Source organism: Muntiacus reevesi, chromosome 6, assembly GCF_963930625.1.
Source record: "Muntiacus reevesi chromosome 6, mMunRee1.1, whole genome shotgun sequence".
NCBI classification, from domain to species: domain Eukaryota; kingdom Metazoa; phylum Chordata; class Mammalia; order Artiodactyla; family Cervidae; genus Muntiacus; species Muntiacus reevesi.
The window spans coordinates 107,701,695-107,722,253 of record NC_089254.1 but is presented as its reverse complement, the minus strand read 5'-3'; the positions used below and the strand labels follow the sequence as shown (position 1 = coordinate 107,722,253).

General features: G+C 48.5%; 1 protein-coding gene across 5 annotated transcripts in view; it reads left to right on the top strand.

The window, feature by feature from the left end:
- Positions 1 to 20,559, top strand: part of PRKAG2 (protein kinase AMP-activated non-catalytic subunit gamma 2) — a 292,846-nt gene that overhangs the window by 250,104 nt on the left and 22,183 nt on the right. For 3 of the 5 annotated variants that reach the window (XM_065939487.1, XM_065939489.1, XM_065939490.1), the window contains 3 exons: positions 1,104 to 1,210; positions 15,476 to 15,557; positions 16,593 to 16,651. In XM_065939487.1, the coding sequence (XP_065795559.1) occupies positions 1,104 to 1,210; positions 15,476 to 15,557; positions 16,593 to 16,651 (248 nt within the window). The remainder of the gene's footprint in view (positions 1 to 1,103; positions 1,211 to 15,475; positions 15,558 to 16,592; positions 16,652 to 20,559) is intronic. The other 2 variants (XM_065939488.1, XM_065939491.1) reach the window with 1 other exon arrangement.

The following is a 20,559-nucleotide window of genomic DNA, read 5'->3' as shown; positions in this document are numbered from 1 at the left end:
CCCTTGGACAGTAAGGAGATTAAACCATGTCAATCCTAAAGGAAATCAGTCCTGAATATTCATTGGAAGGACTGAAGCTGAAGCTCCAATACTTTGGCCACGTGATGCAAAGAACTGATTCACTGGAAAAGACCCTGATGCTAGGAAAGATTGAAGACAGGAGGAGAAGGAGACAACAGAGGACGAGATGGTTGGATGGCATCACCGACTCGATGGACATGAGTTTGAGCAAGCTCTGGGGGAGAGTGAAGGGTAGTGAAGCTTGGTGTGCTGCAGTCCATGGGGTCACAGGCAGACACGACTTAGCCACCGAGCAACAATAATAAAGCAGTTTTTTTTCCTCCCTGGATACCATCCAAGTAATCTAAATCTTCCCCAAACACAGAGGTCGGTGTGGGCTGCGAGGTGTTGGAGGTGTGTCCTGTGAGTGGACCAGGAGATAGGAGTGAGGTCCTTGCAGGCAGTGGGCCCTGGGCCGCCAGCCACAGTCACAGCTTTGGAGTCCAGCACCTTGTCACTCCTTTTGCCAATTGTCAGTTAGCTTCTACAGGAATTGAAATAATAGAGATGACGTTATGCATATTTGTTCGTTAATGCATATTTGTTCATGCAGTTACTGTTTCCAGATCTCCTTATGTAGATCCTTATTTCCATTTCGTTTTTATGTAAGTGATGCCTTTAACTTTTTCAGATTTCCAGGTGTTCCTTGCTAGTATGTAGAAATACAATAGCATGTGTCTTTTTTGGTTTTTTACTTACTCATCCATCTGTGACCTGCTAAACTTTTTTCCTTTTTTTTTTTAGATCTGGGAGATTTTTTGTAATTCTTTGGTATTTTCTATGCAGAAAATCAGATAGTCCACCAGATAAAGACAGTTTTGCTTTTTCCTTTTCAGCCCAGAGGCTTCATCTCTTCCCTTGCCTTCTTGCATCAGCAACCACAGCAGGGTTGAGTGGCATGTGCTTCTCGCTCTTAAAGGGAAAAATATTTCTTATTTTCCATTAAGTGTGTTAGCAATAGGTTTTTCTTGCGTACTCTTAATCTCATAGAGGAAGTTCTTTTTTATTTATTACTGATACTAGCCTTGTTTTCTCCTTTTCAGCAGAAGACTCAGAAAGTGGCGTTTACATGCGATTCATGAGGTCACACAAGTGTTACGACATCGTTCCAACCAGCTCCAAGCTTGTCGTCTTTGACACCACATTACAAGTGAGTGAGCCCCGTTTCCCTGAGTCCGAGCTGTGTTATTTTGGTGGCTGCCCTGTCAGGTAATTTGGACCCAGTCCTTTCCGCATGTCGGGACCTGTGCTGAGGTTTACCGTCTGAATTCTCAGTCGTCATGGAAGTCTTCTAAGGAATGCACTGTTTAACAGATAAGGAAACTCATTATCTAGAGTTTACTCATTTTTTAGAATTTGAGAACTTGGTCCACAGACCCGGGGAGTCATGAGGTGGAATTGGAACTCAGGTCTCTCTGATGTGTATCGACCTCAGCCCCTCCTCGGCACATCCTGATGGCCTGTGTTAGTTACTGAGCAAAATCAAGTTGAAAAAGCTTCAGTTATAAAGGAAAAAATTACTCGGTGGATAATCTCTTAAGAGAAAACTGTCGATCTCTTTCAGCAGAAAATTTGAACCCGATTATTATGGTGTTAAAATTGTGCTTACTGCAACTCGTTTTATACTCTTATGACTTACAATTGTATGTGAAAAGCTCCAAATAATACATTCAGTATAATCAGATTACATCCAGTGTAATAAGTAAGATATGTGTGCATACACATGTATACATGTGTGCATGTAAATTTATGCATAAGTCTTTACCAAGAGGATTATGTTTACTTGGGTTCCCCAAAAGTAGCCTCCAAGCCAGGAATTCACAGGCTGTCAGCACTTTATTGAGGGCTTCCTCCCGGGGAGCCCACGAGGGGCTGGGGGAGAGCAGGGAGGGGCCAAGGCCCTACAGGGGCAGCTCTCAGGAGAAGCCCACCGCTCCTTCCCTCGGTGGGACCCCAGTGGGCGAGCGCATTCACCCCGGCTGCTCGGCTCCTCATCCAGCACGGTCCTGGGAGCCCTGCCCAGCCCTCTGGTCTGTGGGCCCCCAGGGACACCCTGTGGCTCTCCCCCCAGGACGCCTGGGCTCTGGGGGACCACTCTGCCTGCGTTCAGCCTCAGTGCCCAGAATTCTCAGGAATATGAAAATCGCTTTGTCCTTAATTTAATTTTCCAATTGTTTCTGATTTTTTTGTAAATTGGCCTGATACCCTGTGACTTTGCCGAACTCACCTGGGCCCAGGCACCCTTCGAGGCCCCTTCTCCAGCTCTTGATTCCTTGACTCAAGGAGGACAGAGTGGTATCCAGAGGCGGGATCTTAAGGAAGCAGACGGTAACTTCAGGAAACCTTTTCTACCCCTGTAACTACAGACTGCAGTAGTGAAGTACCTGGAAATTCTGAATTCCCCAAATGAAGAACTAGATCACCCTATCCCACCCTCACTCGTCTGCCAAAGGCCAGATGGGAGGTTTTTCAGCAACAGAAAAGCAAGTGATCCCAGGTTTCATTCTTACTCAGCTTTTCCCTCATGAAATGGACTCTTTTCTGAATGTAGAACTTAGCCAGAGTGAGTGATACATGAAAAATGTGATGCTTTATGGATCTTCAGAGGTCACTCATCCAGTAACTGTCACTTCCTTGATTAATAGAAGCTGCCTGAACCTCGTCTCCTGGAAGTCACGAATCCTGTGGGCTCCACGCTTCCAAGGAGCTAAAACGGGTTACCATGGAAATGGGGGTGACACTCGGCACGGGTGACAGCAAAGTTAATTATGTGTTTGAAAGGCTAAGCAGACGGTTGTCTAGACGTAGTCTGCATGGTGGCCGTGGACATGTCCCGAGGGCGAGGGAGGCAGGCTGGGGGGCTGCAGCGTGTCCGTCCCCGAGACCACATGACGGGCATCCTCCTTGAAAGGTCGCAGCCTGGACAGCTCCCAGTGTGCCCGTGGTAGGGCAGCATGGCGCCGTCGAGACAGGGAGAAGTTTGTCCAGGATGTGTTTCAGTTAAAAAAAAAAGTGTATTCCGATCAAGTCATTCTGAGGGTATCAAAGACACTGCTGGTCTGGGGAGCCAGGGTCAACTGTCCACACGTGAACTGAAAGTGGGGGTCACAAAAAACAGAGGCGACTAGAGAGGCCTGAGAAGGGCGGGGGTGTAGGGCCCCCGCTCCTGCACCTGTGCCCTCGGCCTCTATGAGGCTGCGGGCCTCCTGCGGGTTGGGATGTGATGCCCCCCGTGTCTCATGTCCGCAGACACGCAGCGCCTGGCTCCTGGTGCCCTGGAAGCCAAATGCACGTGTCAGAGTCCCGTTCTCCGTGGCAGCTCCTCGGGCCGACTGGTTCTCTCTCGAGGTCAGCGGTTGTCACAAGCCCCTGACAGTGGTGTGACTAAGGTGGGGGTGCTGCCCAGCTCCCCCCTACTCCCTGGAGGGCAGGAGCCTCCCTTAGATGATTCCAGGGCTGGAGGTGCGTACGGGCCAGCACTCGGGCTAGATAGGCCTGATGCCACCCTCTCGGGGTGCACGCTGTCCTTGCACGATGGTTCCCCGGCTTTCAGCTGAGTTATTCTTCCCCTATCAGGCTCTGTTGGAAGCCAGGAGCCATTTCTCAAAAGGAAAATAGTGACCTGCAGAAGAAGGTGTGGGTTTTTTCTGCAGTCTTTTTCCCGCCCCCAAACCAGTGACTCACCTGTTGGTGCCTGGTGGCCATTCATCCAGCGGCCCCAGCTCTGCCTCTGGGGGTCGCAGGCCCGGGTGGACAAGGGGCCCACCCTGCTGCAGAGCCGTGCCCCCTCTGGGCCCTCTGAAGACCGCTGTCACTGGTCACTCAGTTCACAGGTCAAAGCGGCAGTCAGTCAGGGGCGTGTCCTTCCGAAGGCCCAAGAGGGTGGCGGGGAGCAGGGGGCAGGTGGAGTCTCACGGGGTGAGACTCCCTGATCCCCCCACCCTGATCCCTCAGGCTTGCAGACATCACTCTGAGGCGTCTATAAAGCATTGCTCCTCCCTGCCCATCAGACCAGCCAGCCCGGTGTCATCTATGTCACCATGCGTGACACGAGGCCTGGGGGCAGGTCAGCATCTCTGCAGATGGTGGAGTCAGTGTGGAAGTGGGCTGTGCGCGCCGAGGCAGTCCACACCTCGGGGGCCGAGTACATCGGTCCAGAGAGAATGCACGTGCAGGCGGCAGCTGCAGGGCCCAAGATGCTCGATCTGGCGTCGCAGGAATCCAGCTGCATGGGCAGGTTCCCTCCAGAGTGTGATGGTCAGCACCTCCATCTCTGCGCTTCCCCAGGATGCCCTGCTGCCCCTGGCTTGCCAGCCTGTGGTTTCAAGGGGCGGCCTGCCTGGCCGTAACATCCCACGCCCTGTGGGCCCGAGAGCCAGAGTAGGGTCCCCAGTGCTCCATTCGAAGACTCGGGGGTAGCCAGTGTGGCATGCAGACCCCTGAGCTCCGGGGCTTGACCTTGGCTGAGACTCTGTCCCCTGGCGACCGTTCGCCCCACTTGACTGCAGCCACAGTGGCGTTGGGGATGCTCGGAAGTGGCGTCTGTTCAAGGCCAGTGCCTGGTGACCCTGAAAGGTCTGCGCTCAGCCGTCCAGAAGAAGCAGCAGTCCTGGGTAGGGCACCCTGCCCTCTGACCGAGTACGGGACTCGGGTCTGGGAATGGTAGGTGGATGGGACCGCACGTTGATGACTAAGGGGGGGTTTCGGCCCCTGGGCTGAGAGTTTTTCTGGCTGTGTTTATCAGGGAACATTTCAGAGGCCAGGCATCCGCCTCGTGCCCAGGGATGCTGTAACCAGTCAGCCATTACCAAGGACCCGCGGGTCAGAACACTCCCACCCCAGCCGGGCGCCTGCTGCCTCGTCCTTGGCAGCCCATCGCAGCCCTATCCTCCCCCAGAGGACCCTCACCCCACACGCATCAGCGAGGTTCACACGGGTACGCCCCCTACAGAGTGCCACCAGCACACAGCTTCGCAGGGTGGAGGGTCCCAGCACGCAGACCCGGGGAGGGTGTGACCTCTGGGCCCTGCTGGAGAAGGGGGCTGGGGGCTGGGTGCACAGGCGCACGTGCCGAAACCTCCGTAAGCCCGTGGGTTCACTCTTCCTCCTCAGAGCACCAGGGTTCTGGCATCTCGGCATTCCACAATGCCCTACATTCAAGGCCGTCAACTCGGAAAGCTTTCGAGCCTTCCCAGCGGCTGCCGTGGACATCACGTCCACACTGCCAGTAACTCCACCAAATCCCATGTTCCCACACTCACTTCCTGGGTTTCTGCAGATGCGAAGTGGCGAAGCCTTGCCCCAGTCCCCGCATGTGAGCCCCTTGCTGGGGCAGGCTGGGGTCTGACACAGGTCTCGGGGCAGCAGGGGGTGGCTGCAGTGGTCTGGGGAATGAGTGGCCCCAGGTGTGCAGGGCATCAGCCCAGGAAAACTTGTTCCTGGGCCTCCAAGGCAAAACAGGCAGTTCTGACACTGGCCCTGTCGCTGTGCTGGGTTCTGGGGTTGAGCCAAGTCAGCGCCCAGGCTTTCACATCTGAGACGCGGGGAGGCGGTGACCTCTGGGGTGGTGATGCTCCATCCCCTGCAGAATTAACACCATGTGTTTGATTTGGGAAATCTCAGCCCAGTAGCTGCAAGGGAAGGACTCTTTGGGGGCTGCCGTGGAGGCTGTCTGGTTCTCAGTGACCACAAGTCCCCTCTGTCAGCCCCAGCCCTGGCAGGACTCTGCCCACACCAGAACCCACGTTCCTCTCGCTGCAGTGACTGCATCCCTGGCTCCGGCTCTCCTCTGGCACCTGCAGGCTGGGGCGGGCGCACCACAGTCCGGGGGACCCTGGTTTCCTCTCAGGGCTCCCTGCCCGGGACCATGGGGTCTGGGCCCCACTGACCCAGAGCTCAGCACTGTGTTCAGGCCCCAAGATAGGAGCCCAGTCCCAAACCCTTGGTCCCCAAAACCCTCCCTGGTGCTTTTCTGATCCACTGGGGTCCAGTCAGGACACAGAAACCACAGCAGTCATTGAACAGAATGCTAACATATATTGGCATTAATTGGATGTAAGTTATCTGCGTAACTGACAGGGTAAATGCTTACCTCTAAACCGTCCTTCTTGATGATGGTGAAAGAGAAGAGTGAAAAGCCTGGCTTAAAACTCAACACTTAAAAAACAAAGATCATTGCATCGAGTTCCATCACTGCATGGCAAATAGATGGGGAAAAAGTGGAAACAGTAACAGACTTTATTTTGGGGGGCTCTGAAATCACTGTGGACAGTAACTGTAGCCACAAAATTAAAAGATGCTTGCTCCTTGGAAGAAAAGCTAATGCAAACCTAGACAGCATATTGAAAAGCAGAGACATCACTTTGCCAACAAAGGTCCGTCTAGTCAAAGCTATGGTTTTTCCAGTAGTCATGTATGAATGTGACAGTTGGACCATAAAGAAGGCTGAGCACCAAAGAATTGATGCTTTCGAACTATGGTGCGGAAGAAGACTCTTGAGAGTCCCTTGGGGAGCAAAGAGATCAAACCAGTCCATCCTAAAGGAAATCAACCCTGAGTATTCATTGGAAGAACTGATGCTGAAGCTCCAGTACTCTGGCCACCTGATGTTAAGAGGTGACTCATTGGAAAAGACCCTAATGCTGGGAAAGATTGAGGACAGGAAGAGAAGGGGACAACAGAGGGTGAGATGGTTGGATGGCATCTCTGACTCAGTGGGCATGAGTTTGAACAAACTCCGGGAGATGGTGAAGGACAGGGAAGCCTGGGGTCCTGCAGTCCCTGGGGTCACAAAGAGTTGGACACAACTGAGCAACTCAACTGAACTGATAAACCTTAAAAGAACATCAGTGAAATCTCGGTCTCCCTGGAGTGAGGCTCCTGGTTGTTTTGGATTCCTCTCAGGGACCAGGCCATCTGTCACTCCAGCCAACCCTGCCTCCTGCAGGCTCAGTGGGCAGCACCCTGCCTCAGGAACCAGCAGGGGACGAGCAGGTGGGTAAGCACCCCTGCCTCTCCTGCTCTGGGCGGACAGTCCTCAGAAGACCCCCAGGGGAATCGAGCCCCGTCAGGCCAGCTCGACCACCACCCCCCTCTTCCCTGCAGGCCTGTGTCACTTCTGCTCCTCGGGTTGTCTTCTCAGATAAGCCACGGGTGGGCCTGCTCTACTTTCTGGGAGGACTTAGCTGAGAAATTGTTGCATGCCTTAAGGTTCTTTCCCTCTAAGCCCATCAGCATTTGGAGCAGTGACTTGAATATTGATTTCATTGGCGGCATCATCTAATTAACAGATGACTTGAAACCAAGAGAGAGAAAGAAAATAATGACCGGTATCCAGAAAGATTCCTCAATGAGCTAAATGATCCCTGGGACTAATTAATAAGTCCCTGCCGTCCAGAAGGGTGGGAATTAGAGCGTATCAGTATTCCAGAAAAGACTTAAGTGATCAGAGCCGCGACATGAGGTTGACCCGACCCGGGGGCGCTCACACAGCAGCTGGCGGACTGCTCGCAGGAAGTACAGGCAGTGGGCTTTGCGTGTCGTGTCGTCTAGAGGTGGTGCAAAAAGGCTTCCGTACAAACAGCAGCCTCTGTTCCTCCTCGCCCCCTCGTCATATTCCCAGAAAGAGCAGTTCAGCTGTCGGGCCTGGCGTCACCGCCACCTTAGCGCGAGTCGCTCATTTTCAGACACTTTTCTCCTTTCTAGCTTGGCAGCTGGGTGCTTCGTTCCTCGTGTGGCTTCCTGCCTCCCCTCACCACCCCCCCCCACAATTAACCATGTCTCAGGGGGTGTTTTCACGCATCTGACTGAGTTGTGTTGTACTGTGGTTACATTTCCTATTTGTTCAGCTCAGTGTTATTCCTGGAGCTCAGAACCCTTCCGCTTTTAATTTTCTTTGATCATCTAAGGCTTTTCCCACCGTCTGACCGCTCAGTAGGATTTCCTGTGCAGTCAGCCTGGGCCCGCAGGCTTGCAGCCCCGCGCAGACCCACCCCTGCTGCTTCTGCGTCTCCTCCTCCTCGTCACCATCACCCGAGACCCTCACAGCTTCCCGCCGTCAGTCCCCATCCTCTCCTGATGACCTGAACGCAGGCTTTTCTGCGCTCCTGATTTATCCCCTCTGTTTTGGTGGAGCACTTTCCCCCGGAGCTTCCTGCCTCGGTCCGCTAGGGCTGCGTGACAAAAGCCAGCAGACTGGCGGGCTTTGTTTCTCCCGGCTTCCAGTCCTCTTGGCTGGTGAGGCCTGTCTTCCCGGCTTGCGAACAGTTGCCTGGAGAGCAGGACCACTCTAAGTCTTTCTCATGAGGACAGTGATCCCACCCCGATGACCTCCTCTAACCCCATTCAGCTCCATCATACTAGGGGTTGCTGTTGTTCAGGAGCTAAGTCCTGTCCGACTCTTTGAGACCCCATGGACTGTAGGCCGCCAGGCTCCTCTGTCCATGGAATTCTCCAGGCAAGAATACCGGAGTGGGTTGTGATTCCCTTCACCAAGGGATCTTCCCGACCCAAGGATCGAACCCGTGTCTCTTGTATTGGCAGGTGGATTCTTTACCACTGAGCCACCAGGGAAGCCAGGTCATATTAGGGTTCAGTTCAGTCCAGTCCCTCAGTCGTGTCCGACTCTTTGTGACCCCATGGACTGCAGCACGCCAGGCCTCCCTGCCGATCACCAACTCCCGGAGTTTACTCGGAGTAAACTCATGTCCATTGAGTCCGTGATGCCATCCGACCATCTCATCCTCTGTCGTCCCCTTCTCCTGCCTTCAATCTTTCCCAGCATCAGGGTCTTTTCAAATGAGTCCTATTGGGGTTAGGAGGATTCAAACGTTGGTACACTTCCCAAGAAAAGATACATGGGAAAGTAGTTACTTGAAAAGTTAAACATTCCATACACTCAATCTGTAGACTATGTACAGAATTCCATAATGTGTATCTCGAATGTTGAAGGCTTTGTTCCACTGCTGCTAGCTGCCTGTGTTGCTGAAGAGAATGCACTTGTGCTTTTTACTTCTTTAATCTCCGTCTTAGACGTGTGATTTCTTTTCCCTCTCTGACGCTTTTGGGGTTTTCTCCTTATCTCTGGGGCTCCTGAATTCCGTGCCTCGCGCCTGGTTGTGGGGTTTTCCGCTCGTGAGCCAGCGCCCGATGGGCCGTCGGGCCTGACCTGTCACTCCGTCTGTGTTCATCGTGCTATTTCTTCCGAGGTCACCTTCCTGCTCTTCCCTTTCTTCTGGAACTTCAGCCAGGAGATCGTGGGCCCTGAATTGCTCTTTAGCATTCTTACTACGTCGCCTTCTTGTTCTGTTTCTTCACCCGTCTAGTGAGACAGATGTCAGACTAGAACTTGTGCAACGTCAGTGTTCGGGGCTGTACGGAGTAGCGCACAGTTAGACGGGGTGCACCCGCAGCTGGAGGAGCACGCTGTTCACACGGGGCTTCCGCCTGGTGCGTCTCTCTCAGGAGTCTGGCCAGCTGTCTTTTCCATTGGAAGCGCCCAAGTGTTCGTCTTTGTGCCTTTTATTTCTGACGCAGTTTCTCCGGAAAAAAATAGTCCTTTGATGGTTGATGCAGTTATGATCTGATTTGAAACAATCTCCCTGCTTGTTTTCAGATGTGCCCAGGCATCCAGTCGTGGGCTTCCCTCCACACCTGACTCCCCCCCCACGCCTGACTCCCTCCCCCATGCCTATTAAAATACAGATTTTTTAATTGGTATCCGTTTAAGTAAATCGCTCATCAGTTGAAAAGAAAGAAATTTTTCAAAGGTACTCAAGGCCCCTGACGTTTTTCCCTGAAGGCTGGAACTCGGTCGTGCCCGTCCGCTTGTGTCCTATCTCTGTTTGGTGATTTGGTGACACCCTGTGCCTTCTGTAATTGTGAAGTTTTCTCAGTACAGTATCATAGGACTCCGCACACGCGGTGCTAAGGAAGCAGGTTTAGAAGGTCTCCTGATGGTGCAGAAGCTGCGGCCAAGCCAGAGGAGGGACAGGCAGGGCTGCTGACCGGCCACACCGACACGCACCCCCTCTCGGGCTGAGAGCACGTCCTGTCCACTCCAGGGGGTTCTGTCGGGTCTCTGGAGGGGCGAGTTGTGGCCGCCACCCTCCGTGACGTGTTGACATGTCAGCATGTCTGTGTGGCTGAAGTTAAGACAATAAATCTTTCTCTGCTTCTGGTCTGGTTTATAGAGACTGGAAAATTAAAAACATTTTTCCTTTTTGACTCTTACTGCTGAGCATCTTCAGAGCAAGTCTGGTTCGTCCAGTCACTTGCGGGAGCTCCCTGGTGGCCTAATAGTCAGGAATCCGGGCTTTCATTGCTGAAGGTCCAAGTTCAGTCCTTGGTGGGGGAACTGAGATTCAGCAAGCCATGTGGCATGGCCATAAAAAAAAAACAAAAAAAAACCATGCACTTGTGAGGAAAACGTTGTCCGTTAGCCCCTTGTGTGGCTGAGAGTGTCGGGACTCGGAGAGGGCAGAGGACCTGAGCCAAGGAAAAGCCAAAGTCAGCCTGGTTGGTCCTGCAGCTTCGCTCCCCCTGAAGGCAGCGGGAGGCGCTCTGCTTCACTCCCAGCATTTTCCTCAGCGTCTGGCTTCCCGGGTGGCTCAGTTGGTAAAGAATCTGCCTGCAATGCAGGAGACCCCAGTTCGATTCCTGGGTCGGGAGGATCTGCTGGAGAAGAGATAGGCTACCCACTCTAGTATTCTTGGGCTTGCCTGGTGGCTCAGCTGGGAAAGAATCCGCCTGCAATGCGGGAGTCCCTGGGTTGGGAAGATCCCCCTGAGAAGGGAAAGGCTGCCCACTCCAGTATCCTGGCCTGGAGAATTCCATGGAAGGTATAGTCCATGGGGTCGCAAAGATTTGGACACGACAGTGACTTTCACTTCACTGGCTGTCTTAGCTTCCCATGCAGAAGTGAAGGCACTTTTCACCTCGAATCCCTAACGTCCCCTTTGCCCCTCAACGGTGGCTTCCTTGCATTTGTCCCTCTCGTGGCATCAGAGTGCATCCTCAGGTCAGCACACGTCACAGCCCTGCCGTCCGAGGCGCCAGCCTGAGCATCCGCCCTGCGTGTGAGAGTCGGTGCCGTGTGGGCGTCTCCTTGGGTTTGTGTGCAGAGCCCTTGAGAGTCCTTTGGTAACCTCCAAGCATTTAGGGGCCATTTAACAGTTTGTGGGCTTCCCTTGTGGCTCAGCTGGTAAAGAATCCGCCTGCAGTGCAGAAGACCTGGGTTTGATCCCTGGATCAGGAAGATTCCCTGGAGAAGGGAAAGGCAACCCACTCCAGCATTCTTGCCAGGAGAGTTCCTTGGACAGAGGAGCCTGGTGAGCTACAGTCCATGGGGTCGCAAGAATCAGATATGACTGAGCGACAGTCACCTAACAGCTTGTAGATAACAGGTCAGGCAGAGAAGTTATTGTGGAAAAGCACGATATTTTTCTGTTTCTGGAAGGACAGTCACCTTCAGAGTCTTCAGGGTCAGGCCCTGCTTCTGTTGGTGTCCCCATCTGTGCTTCTTGCTTCTTTGAAAGTTAATGTCCTTTTTCCCTCTGGTGTGATTTTGTCTTTGCCTTTGATTTCTAGCATCTTACCTCTGATGGCAGCCCACTCCAGCACTCTTGCCTGGAAAACCCCATGGACGGAGGAGCCTGGTGGGCTGCAGTCCGTGGGGTCGCTAAGAGTCGGACACGACTGAGCGACCTCACTTTCACTTTTCTTCACCTCTGCTGTGCTGGGTGCAGTCTTCTTTGTATGTTTCCTGCCCGAATTTTATTTGGCTCTTTTTGATAGATTACAGTTTTCTATTGAAATCACTGATTTGAAGATGATTGGAAAAATGCCTTTGGAAAAAATTCCAGAAAGATTATGGAGCTCACTCGGTGTCTTTTCTGTCAATAATTGTGGCTCCTTGAATCCTGCCTGTGTGGTGTCCGCCAGCGCTTTCCCATCAGGGTTTACATGCGGTCTGTCCAACTCGTGTAGTTGTTTTCAGCTATTTCCCCACGGCCAAACCAGAACTTTAATGGCTGTGGTCACTGTCTTACGTGAATGATCCTCATGAATGATTTGTATACTGGTTTTTCTGTGCTAAATCTCTTATTTTGGAGAAAACAATGAGCAGTTTGTGGTTTTAAAAGTGCCCCCACTCCCTGCCTACTCCACAACCAGTTAGAAAAACAGGCTAAGCAGATATTTAATGTGTTTCAGAATCTGTGTGTCCGTGACTTTGCCCCATATCCTTTGATGATGTTTTCTAGGCCCGCCATCAAGGATTCCCAGATTCCCATGGTCCAGGTAGAAACAGATCATTCACCCCCTCTCACCTCCCCTGGCTGCCGTTTAGTTCCACACCCTGTGAATGTGTTGTGACCCTTGATACAAGCTGTGGTTCGAAAACCATCTTACCAGTTTGTGGATGCCGTTCAGTTCCCGCTTGACCCTCATGCCCTTGGACTGGCTCTTCTCATCTCCTCTCCCCGTTCCCTGCGCATTTGTCCAGCAGGTTGGTGGAGTCCCTGCCGTACTGAGCACAGTGCCAGACTCGGCCAGGACAAGGGTGGGAAACAGCCAGCGAGAGTCCCCCTGAGCTCCAGCCGTCCTTCGACTCCTGTTCTCATGAGCCAGGCAGCTCCACTAGTCACTCTTGTTCAGTAAATAAGGGCCGAAACTGGTGCCAACCCATTACTCTTCCTCTGACATGAAGCTTTCGGTTCCTGTAATCCTCCCTTTTCTTTTCGCTGGTACATTAACAAGGGGTTGGGGAATATAGTGGATGAAAAAAGAGCCTTTTTCTTTCTTGTTATAAAGATAACTAGAACACAGAATAAAAAAATTTTTTAAGACGTACACTTTCACTGCTTCAACTCCTTAGTGTAGAAGTCTAAATTTTTTTGGCTTCTCTTTGAGCTTTTCTGTTTAAATACATGTTTTATGTAATTATAATGCATAATTTTATAGTCTGCATTTTCACTGCCATAAACCTTTTCTTTTTCCCCCCACTTCAACACAGTCTTCACACTTACACTGTTTGGTACTTTTTTTTCTCATTTTTCTCATTTGCCAGTATTTAACAAGTTTGCGGGAGGCAGATCTTTTTTCAGTTTTCTGTAGTAGAAATAATGCCATACTGAACATCGCCGACTCAAGAATCCTACTCCTAAAATTTTTGTGTAACTGATTTGACAGAGAAAAAACGGGTACATAAACAGTATTTTCGTAATTCTTGATACAAGCTGTTGGTCAGAAACTATTCTAACAATTCATGATGCCACCAGTGGTTTTACAGCCACACCTGTGTTAGGTGCTGTAAATTAAAAAATATTGGCTTATTTAGCAGCTTTAAATGATGTTTTTAATTTGCTTTAATTTTCATTTCTTTGATTATCAGTAAAATTGAGCCATTTTCCAGATGCCCTTTGCTCTCTGTATTTAGAGGTCATTGTCAGCACCTCCACCACCTTCTTTCCCTGCCAGGGTATCTGGGAGGGTGTTTGTCCTGGGGGCTCAGAGAGATTCTGCATGTGAACTACTCTGAACAAGACCCAACCCACGATGGGCATATGGTGGTGGGTGTCCATCTCAAAACTGTATAAAAGTATGTGTATGTTATGTCCTTCATTTCTTCTCTTTCTCACCCTCAGGGGAATGAAGGAGGTATGCTTGATGTTTTGTTATTAAATGTATGAAAAACAGATTTTCATTTCAAGTACTTTGATACAACTTCAGTGTTTTCAAATGAATTAATAACCACCTATAAAAGAGATTAAACTCTGAAGTTTAATATGTGGTTTTAATTATATGAAGTCTGTATGTATTCAAGACACTTCAGATACAAGAAAAAAATCTTTGAGGTTAATTGCCTTGTTTGTTTCAAAAAAGAATCTCCAATCCCTATATACCTTGCAATATAATACAGAAGCATATTGCTTATGTTAATGCATTCAGTTATTTTTTGTTTGTTTGTTTTTGTTTTTTGTTTTTTGTTTTTTTTTTTGTATTCAGTTATTTTTAACTTATCAAGTTTACAAAACTCAATGTTGAAGATAACTGGTAAGATTAGGTTGAATATTTTAATAGGTTGGTGCAGACATAATTAGCATTTTCAGTCCGTGAATTTTAAATCATTATAACTAGGCTCAAACACACCTTTATTAATCAAAATAGGAACCACTACAGTCGACAAATTTTTGCCAGTGAGAAGTTTATTCATGGAGCATAACAACCCGTGCTTTCGGATTTGACAAACTCCAGGAAAGCATTTTCTGCCTCCTGTTGATTGAAGAATCGTTTTCCCTGCAAAAAGTTGTTGAGATTCTTGAAGAAGTAGTGATCAGTTGGCGAGAGGTCAGGTGAATATGGCGATTTGAGGCAAAATGTCGTAGCCCGATTCCTTCAACTTGTGAGGTGTTGGTTGTGTGACATCAGTCCGGGTCTGTCGCGGAGAAGAACCGGCCCTTCCTGGTGACCAGGGCCGGCTGCGGGCCCTGCAGCTGTCAGTACATCTCATCAATTTGCTGAGCGTGCTTCTCAGATGTGATGGTTTCTCCGGGATTCAGAAAGCTGTAGTGGACCAGACGGGCAGCAGACCAACCAAACAGTGACCGTGACCTTTTTTTGGTGCAAGTTTGGCTTTAGGACGTGCTTTGGAGCTTCTTCTCAGTTTCATCACTGAGCTGGTCACTGCCGGTTGTCGTACGCAGTTCACTTTTCATCACACATCACAATCCGATCGAGAAACGGTTCGTTGTTGTTACATTGACCTGGAGAAGATGACACTTCAGAACAATTTTTTTGATTTTTGGTCAGCACGTGAGGCACCCACTTATGGAGTTTTTTCATCTTTCTGATTTGTGTCAAATGCTGAACGACCACAAAATGGTCAACGTTGAGTTCTTTGGTAACTTTTCGCGCAGTTGTAAGAGGATCAGCTTTGATGATTGCTCTAATGGGTCGCTGTCAACTTCCAGTGGCCGGCCACTGCACTCCTCATCTTCCAGGCTCTCGTCTCCTTTGCAAAACTTCTTGAACCACACTGCACTGTATGTTCATTAGCACTTCCTGGGCCAAATGCATTGTTGATGTTGTGAGTTGTCTCCGATGCTTTACAACCTGTTTTGAACTCAGATATTCAAGAAATTGCTCGAACTGGCTTTTTGTCTAACATCATTTCCACAGTCTAAAATAAACATAAAAATACCCAGCAAGTAGTAAGTCATTAGCAAAAAAACATAAAGCGAGAAAGGCGCATTAAAGTGGTGTATAACATAACCACATTTAAGAATGTATTCCAATATCAAATGGCAAATTTCAACAATGCAAAACCACAGCTACTTTTGCACCAACCTACTAGTTGAAGGTATTCTTCTCCCTGCCTGTGTATGACTAAAAACGTGTGTTGTTTCTCTTGTCTTAGGTTAAAAAGGCCTTCTTTGCCTTAGTCGCCAATGGAGTTCGAGCAGCACCTCTGTGGGAGAGTAAAAAACAAAGTTTTGTAGGTAAGCAGTGCGGGCCTGGGGAGAAACCTGAACACCTGAGGTGTTGGAATCCAGCCTCGTAAACACATTACCAAGTTAAAAAAAGACCGTTGCTTTTTACATCCTGTGAGGTGGAGCTGCTAGTAAATTCAAAACATTTATGAACCTGTACTGAGTTTCTTTTCATCCAGCACCTTTTTGGCTCCAAAGGTTCCTCTGGGCCTTTCCCGGTCCCGCGAGCCCCAGGAACGGGGTCCCCGGCCTGAGGCCCGCCCTCTGCTGGGTTCCCGCTGCAGGGCACCCCCGTTTCCTCCGGGGTGAACGTCTTTCTGACACGGTAGAGGAAATGAGCAGACGTGGTTGATGCCTTTGCTATATCATTGTCACACTATTAAAATTACCGCTGGCTCACAGTATCTAGGCTCCGCAATGTGTCATCTTAGGAATCGCGGTGGACTCTGGGTGTTGCCCCCTCTCAGCAGGCACTGCGTGGTCTGGAGATGACTCGCTGTGTCCGCCTCCCCTCAGGCTGCAGCTTCATCGGGGAAGTGCTCCTTGTCTTCATCCCTGTAGTCCTGGTGTCCGGCACACAGTGGGCCCTTCATAAATCATGCCTGAGAAAGCCATTGTTTTTAGAAGGATTCTCAGAAAACCATCCACGTGCTACCAAAAGTGCCATGACTCTAGGGCTTATGGTACACTTGATCTTATCTTAAAGTATCCCAAATTATTTGTGTGCGGATGCAAGTCTTTCGTGATGTTTTTGTAACATTCAGAAAGTTTTCTCTCAGTGAATTGCCAAATACTGTGATTAATTCCATTAAATACTATGAGGCTTTAACTTCAGTTAAATTTGTATATCTTAGTTTGGGGTAGATAATTAACAGGTTAATTGTTTTAAATAATTTATTAATTTATTATTAAGGTGTGCTGTAATCATTATCATATAATTTAGAAGATTTTCTAGTAAATAAATACTTCAGGTTTGCTTATCACCTGAAATTTTCCTTTAATGTTTTCATAGTTTTATGTTTAATATGTAATTCTTTCTTCCAGGAATGCTAACAATTACAGATTTCATTAATATACTACATAGATACTATAAATCACCCATGGTAAGTGCCAGAAATCAGTATGTCAAGTAAGTAGAGCTATCTTTGCCTATGCATGTATACTAGAACTGTTCTTGTATGTGTGTTTTAAGATTTTGTGTGTTTTTCTTTTTTGGTACTGGGCTGACAGTGCTGGTGGTCAGTTTTTCCAGATACACACACACACATATACATGGGGCCTGCCAGATAGCTCAGTTGGTAAAGAATCTGCCTGCAATGCAGGAGACCCCGGTTTGCTTCTTGAGTCGGGAAGATCCGCTGGAGAAGGGATAGGCTACCCACTCCAGTATTCTTGGGTTTCCCTTGTGGCTCAGCTGGTAAAGAATTCTGCCTGCAATGCAGGAGACCTGGGTTTGATCCCTGAGTTGGGAAGATCCACTGGAGAAGGGAATTGGTTACCCACTCCAGTATTCCGGTCTGGAGGATTCCGTGGACTGTATAGTCCGTGGGGTCGCAAAGAGTCCAGACACGACTGAGCCACTTTCACTTTCATATATATATATATATATATATGCAGGAAACCTCAATGTAAATCAGTCTGATATTTGAAGCTTGAAGAAAGTAGTCTTAGGAAATGTAGAAATACAGCCTCTTTATTCAGCTTTCAAAAATCCTCAGATTAATGGGATTCTATGTACTTATTTATTGCCTGTGTGCTAAGTAACTTCAGTCCCATTCGACTCTTTGCGATCCTGTGGAGTGTAGCCCGCCAGGCTCCTCTGGGGGATCTTCCTGATCCAGGGATTGAACCAGGGTCTCCTGGCCTCCTGCATTGCAGGCGGATTCTTTCCTGTCTGAGCCACCAGGGAAGCCCCCGTTTACTGCATAGACTATCGTCTGTTGTTTGTCTAGTTGCTCAGTTGTGTCCAACTCTCTTGTCACCCCATGGACTGTAGCCCGCCAGGCTCCTCTGTTCACGGCTTTTTCCAGGCAAGGATACTGGAGTAGGTTGCCATTTCCTTCTCCATTCCCGACCAAGGGATTGAACGCTGCATCTCTTGCATTGGCAGGCAGATTCTTTACCACTGAGTCACCAGGAAAGCCCCTACTATAAATTTCACTAGATTTGTGCTCTTTAATGGCATTGTGGGCGTGCTGTGGCGTTGAGATCTACCTGGACGCGTGAATGAAGGAGGCCACTTGTATGCCTTTGGACCGACGACTGTGCCCAGTGAAGCCTCGCAGTATATGAGCTGACACAGGGTTTACCTTCCAAGCCTGTGGATGTTCATGCAGTTTATTGCAGTTATTCCCAAAATTCTACAACAAGGACTCTATGGACACGGTGGTTTTAGCAAAGTAAAAATTAAAGTTAGAGAAATTCACTTTTGACATCTTTCTACTGGCTAATTTTAGTGACAGAGCTCCCTGGTCCAGTCCCACTGTTTTATGAGAGCACAGTTGGAAACCCACATGTGGCCTTTATCTAACTCTGATTTTCACGATTCTACCAACTTGTTTGGTTTTTGCTGTTTTTCTTGCTTTATTTCACTGGCTGAGCCCTCCAGTACAGCGCTGACATCATGAAAGCAGACCTCCTTGCCTCGTGTGCCCTCCTAGAGGGAAAGTGTTCCGAATTTCACAGTTACTTTGGTGTCAGCTGTCATTCTTTCATAGATGCCCTTTATCACGTTGAGGATGTTGCTTCGTTTTCAGGTTTGCCAAAAGTGTTTCTCATGAACGGATGCTGAATTGGATCAGATGTGTCCTGCAGCTGTTGAGAGTATCGTATTCTTTTTCTCCATTCTCTTAGACACCGTTTCTTCGAGTATTTTTCGGTCCCCTCCTCCGCAAGGATGCTAGTTACTCAACTAACACTCTTGTTTTGTATCACTTTCCCCAGTATTTCCTCTCTGGGCTTCATTTCAGATATATTTTATTTCTATGTTTTCATTTTCACAGTTCCTTTCCTCCACAATATCTTACCTACTATTTTTGTTTTTTCCTTTCAGATAGTGTGTTTTCTGTCCTGGGAGTTCCATTTGGACCTTTTTTATATTTTCCATTTCTCTCTCCCTGTAATGTTTATATTTTCCTTTAAATCCTTGAATGTATTATGTCAGTTGTTATATATGTATCAGAATCTGTTTCTATCATCTCTGTTCTGGGTCTGATTCTAGTGACTGGTTTTTCTCCTGTCATGGGTCGCATTTCTGCTTCTTACAAATTACTAATTCCTAATGAATGCTGAATATTATATATCATATATTATAATATTGTGAGTATTATAATTATAACATTATGTGGTTGAATATCTGTATTGTCTTACTTTAAAGAGTATTGGGCTTTGGGCAGACAGTTAAATTACTTGAAGATCCTTTATTAAAAGCAATTTTGTTGAGATATAATTTGTGTATCTTATATTTCACCCATTTAGAGTATACAGTCCAGTGGTTTTTAGTATATCACAGAGTTGTGCAGTCATCACTACAGTCAATTTTAGAACATTCTCATTACCCCAAAAAGAAGCCTCACACCTCTTAGCTGTGACACGCCACCAGTCCACCATGACCTCCAACCCTAGGCAACCACTAAGCTACTTTGTAGATCTGCCTATACTGGACACCTCATGTAAATGGGATCACACAATATGTGGTCCTTTGTGACCAACTTTTTTCTCATAACATAGTGTTTTCAAGACTCCTCCATGTTGTAGCATGTATCAGTACTGCATTTCTTTTTGTTGCCAAATAATATTCCATTTTATGGCTATATCACATTTTACTTATTCATTCATCAGTTGATAGACATTTAAATGGTTTCCGCTTTTCAGCTATTAGGAATACCGCTGCTATGAACAGACACATCCAGGTGTTTTTGTGGATATCTGTTTTCATTTCTCTTGGGTATAGACCTCAGTTTAGTTCAGTTGCTTAGTCATGTCCAATTCTTTGCGACCCCATGAACTGAAGCACTCCAGGCCTCCCTGTCCATCACCAAGTCCCGGAGCTTGCTCAAACTCATGTCCATTGAGTCGGTGATGCCATCCATCCATCTCATCCTCTGTCACCCCCTTCTCCTGCCTTCAGTCTTTCCTAGCATAAGGGTCTTTTCTAATGAGTCAGCTCTTCGCATCAGGTGGCCAAAATATTGGAGCTTCAGCTTCAGCATTAGTCCTTCCAATGAACACCCAGGACTGATCTCCTTTAGGATGGACTGGTTGGATCTCCTCACAGTCCAAGGGACTCTCAAGAGTCTTCTCCAACACCACAGTTCAAAAGCATCAATTCTTCAGTGCTCAGCTGTCTTTATGTTCCAACTCTCACATCCATACATGACCACTGGAAAAACCATAGCTTTGACTAGACGGACCTTTGTTGGCAAAGTAATGTCTCTGCCTTTTAATATGCTGTCTAGGTTGGTCATAACTTTTTTTCCAGGGACCAAGCATCTTGTAATTGCATGGCTGCAGTCACCATAGGCAGTGATGTTGGAGCCCAGAAAAGGGTATAGACCTAGGAGCGGAATTCCTGAGTCACACTGTAACCTGTGTTTAGCTATTTTCCACAGTGGCTGCAGCATTGCACCTTCCCACAAGCCATGTGTAGTGTGCCAGTTCCTCCACACCCTCGCTGACACCTGTGACTGTCTCTCTGTCTGATGACAGCCTTTCTCGTGTGTGTGAGTTGTTACCCAGTTGTTGTTTTGCGTTGCATTTCCCTGATGGCTAATGATGTTGAGTATCTTTTCACGTGCTTCTTTCAAGGCTGGCTTTTAAGCTTTGTCAGAGTGTCAATCATTCCTCTGGCTGGTTTAGCTCTACCAATACTCCAGGGGTCTCTCTGGATTTCCCTGGTTGTTTGGCAAGGACTTTCCACTCTGCGGTCGGAAGGCAAATGTCCTTCAGGGTACGTCTGCCAGGGCTCACAGAGCATCATCCCGTGCATGCCTACCTAGCGTTCCGTCAGAGA